This window comes from Sphaeroforma arctica (assembly GCF_001186125.1).
Source record: "Sphaeroforma arctica JP610 unplaced genomic scaffold supercont1.4395, whole genome shotgun sequence".
In the NCBI taxonomy this organism is placed as follows: Eukaryota; class Ichthyosporea; order Ichthyophonida; genus Sphaeroforma; species Sphaeroforma arctica.
Genome location: NW_014036163.1, coordinates 1 through 2,512, shown reverse-complemented (window position 1 = coordinate 2,512; position 2,512 = coordinate 1). Strand labels below are relative to the sequence as shown.

General features: G+C 46.4%; 1 protein-coding gene across 1 annotated transcript; it reads left to right on the top strand.

The window, feature by feature from the left end:
- Positions 1 to 1,271: 1,271 nt before the first annotated feature.
- On the top strand, positions 1,272 to 2,405 carry SARC_14283 (hypothetical protein; the record flags this gene model as incomplete). The annotated part of the gene is made up of 1 exon (XM_014291585.1): positions 1,272 to 2,405. The coding sequence occupies one exon, from the start codon at positions 1,272 to 1,274 to the stop codon at positions 2,403 to 2,405; it is 1,134 nt and encodes a 377-aa protein (XP_014147060.1).
- Between the last annotated feature and the right edge of the window lie 107 nt (positions 2,406 to 2,512).

Sequence of the window (2,512 nt, the reverse complement as noted above, 5' to 3'; positions counted from 1 at the left end):
GGATATGTGTATGTATGTATATATATATATATATGGTATGAATGTATGCATGTTTGTATGCATTTATTTGAAATGGTATTTGAAAAGGTATTTGTAAATTCATAAACATACTGAAGTATCTGTCATTGCAACAGTCCTTTCCGCTGGCTATGATTATCTAGTCGATCGTTCATTTTTCACTTAGACAGTTTGCCATACACCCTGGATGCTATTATTGTGCGAGTGCCAAATATGAAATGGATTCATGGGCAATGGTATTTGTAAGTTCATAAGCTTATTAAAGTAGTTGCCATTTTAACAGTTCTTTTCGCTGGCTGTGAATGACTATTTTCAACGCAGACAGTTTGCTATACACCATACATACAAAGTCTGGATATGTGGACCGGAAAAGTGTGCATTCATAGCCGATAATACTCGTATCATTTCATAAGCGTACATGAATACCATCTACCATTGGCCCAGTTTTTCTCGCTGGCTGTTAAGGATGAGCCCTTATCATTTCATAAGCGTAAACGTATATGAATACCATCTACCATTGTCACAGTTTTTCTCGCTGGCTGTTAAGGATGAGCTCTTTGTCTACTTCATTCGCGTGGACGGTAAATCGGTAGCGGCCCCGGCCGCAGCGTCCAGTGCACCTCCGGTGAGTCTAAGTCTATCTGTATCACTGTGAGACAACCTACACCGCTCGCACGTGATATCACGCATGTTGTTGTTGGCTCTGTATCTAGGAATACGAGCAGGGAATGCGCTTTTTTCGGGTAAACGGATGGTATCTTTTAAATAGAACGAGCATACAGTATTGGCCCTTCCGCTCCAATATCTACTATAATATCTGCATGCTCAGAGACGAGTACATTTCGGCACATGTTCAATAGCTTAGGAAGTTCCGACTACATCGTATCGGGCACTGGGGAGTGGTTCAGTGATTTCACATGCAAGAGCCATCAGAATGATACACTACACTATAGGATTCAAGTCTATATCACACGCGTCAAACTATGTAGTTTTTTATCCACGCGATAAGTGGGGGAATTGCAAGTCCTGAAGGATGTATATTCCTTTGGTTGAGTCTCGGGAGTATATAGAATCAGTTTTGTATTTGTGTGTCACCCATTCTTAGTAACCATGACAACCACAGAAGCACCAAAGCCAATCTCAGAGAAAGTGTGAAGGAGGGGGAGAGAGAGTGTGTGTGTGTGTGATATGGCAAGTAGACTCACAATCTCAACTTGTTTTCTCGCATGACTTTCATACAGAACACTGGGATGATGCCAATGCACCTCATGTCCCTGCTAGCCGGACTCAGTGCGTCAAAAGTCCCCGAAGTGCCGAAGGCTACCAAGGCCAAACCAAGCACCCAGCCTACGCCAACTATCTCCAATCCACCATTATCGCATACACAGCCTACACTGAACAACATAACTACACGTGACAGTGCTACAGCACACAGCAGCACAGCAACAGCAACAGAGGGTTCTACGACGACACACAACAACTCTACAGCAAGTAACAACGCTCAGGCACCTGACGGTTCTGTAGCACGCGATAGCAGCACCAGCTCACCATATGCAAAGGCACTGCCCGAGCAATTGGGAGCAGCAGAGACGCGTCAAATTGCGTTGAACTTTGAAGAGGAAGACCTTAGAGAGGTACAGGAAACAGAACGTACAAACTTCGCAGATGTGTTACTCGGGCAGTTGATGGCGGATAACCAGACTGGAGGTAATTGTACTGGGGGTGAGCATACGAGGTCGTCGCACGACATGAGAGTGCACAACAAGTTTAGCGCGCCGGAGACTTCAGTGGATGTGACTGAGGATAGCGGGACACCCTCTGTGCAAACCGGGACACGAGCAGTGACGAACATATCAGACGCAGTGGATAGCGGGACGCAGGCGGTGAATACCGGGACGGTTGCTGTCAACAGTCTGACAGCCGCGGTGAATAGCGGTACGAGTGCTGTCAATACCGGGACATCGGCTGTGAATAGTTTGTCGGCGGCGGTAGATAGTTTACGGACAGCGGTTGAAATGGGCACGCACGCGATGCGGGTGAGCACGCGCGCAGCTATACCGAATCCAATACACGAGAAGACTGCGTTAGATGATACAGACGGTGTATGCACGGAGGGTTCAATGGAGAACATGCACATTACATCGGAAAAGAAGTCGAAAGTGACGACACCCGGGGGTGTGGGAAAGGGGGAGGATTGTATGTGCACGTGTGCGTGTACGTGTAGGCGTGGGGGTGCGTGTGGGTGTGGTATGGGTGTCGGTGGTAGCGACGTCGAGAGGATGTTGAGAGAGCACGAGGACAGGATGAAGCGACACATAGACGCGCAAATGCAAGGGCTGCGTGACGGTATACGAGCAGATGTTCTGCGGCTGATGTCTGGGTTGTAGGTCGAGAAGTTTGAGCTTGTATTCAGAGTACCCAAATATATATATATATATATATATATATATATATATATATATATATATACTACTAGTATAGTAGTACGTAAGTA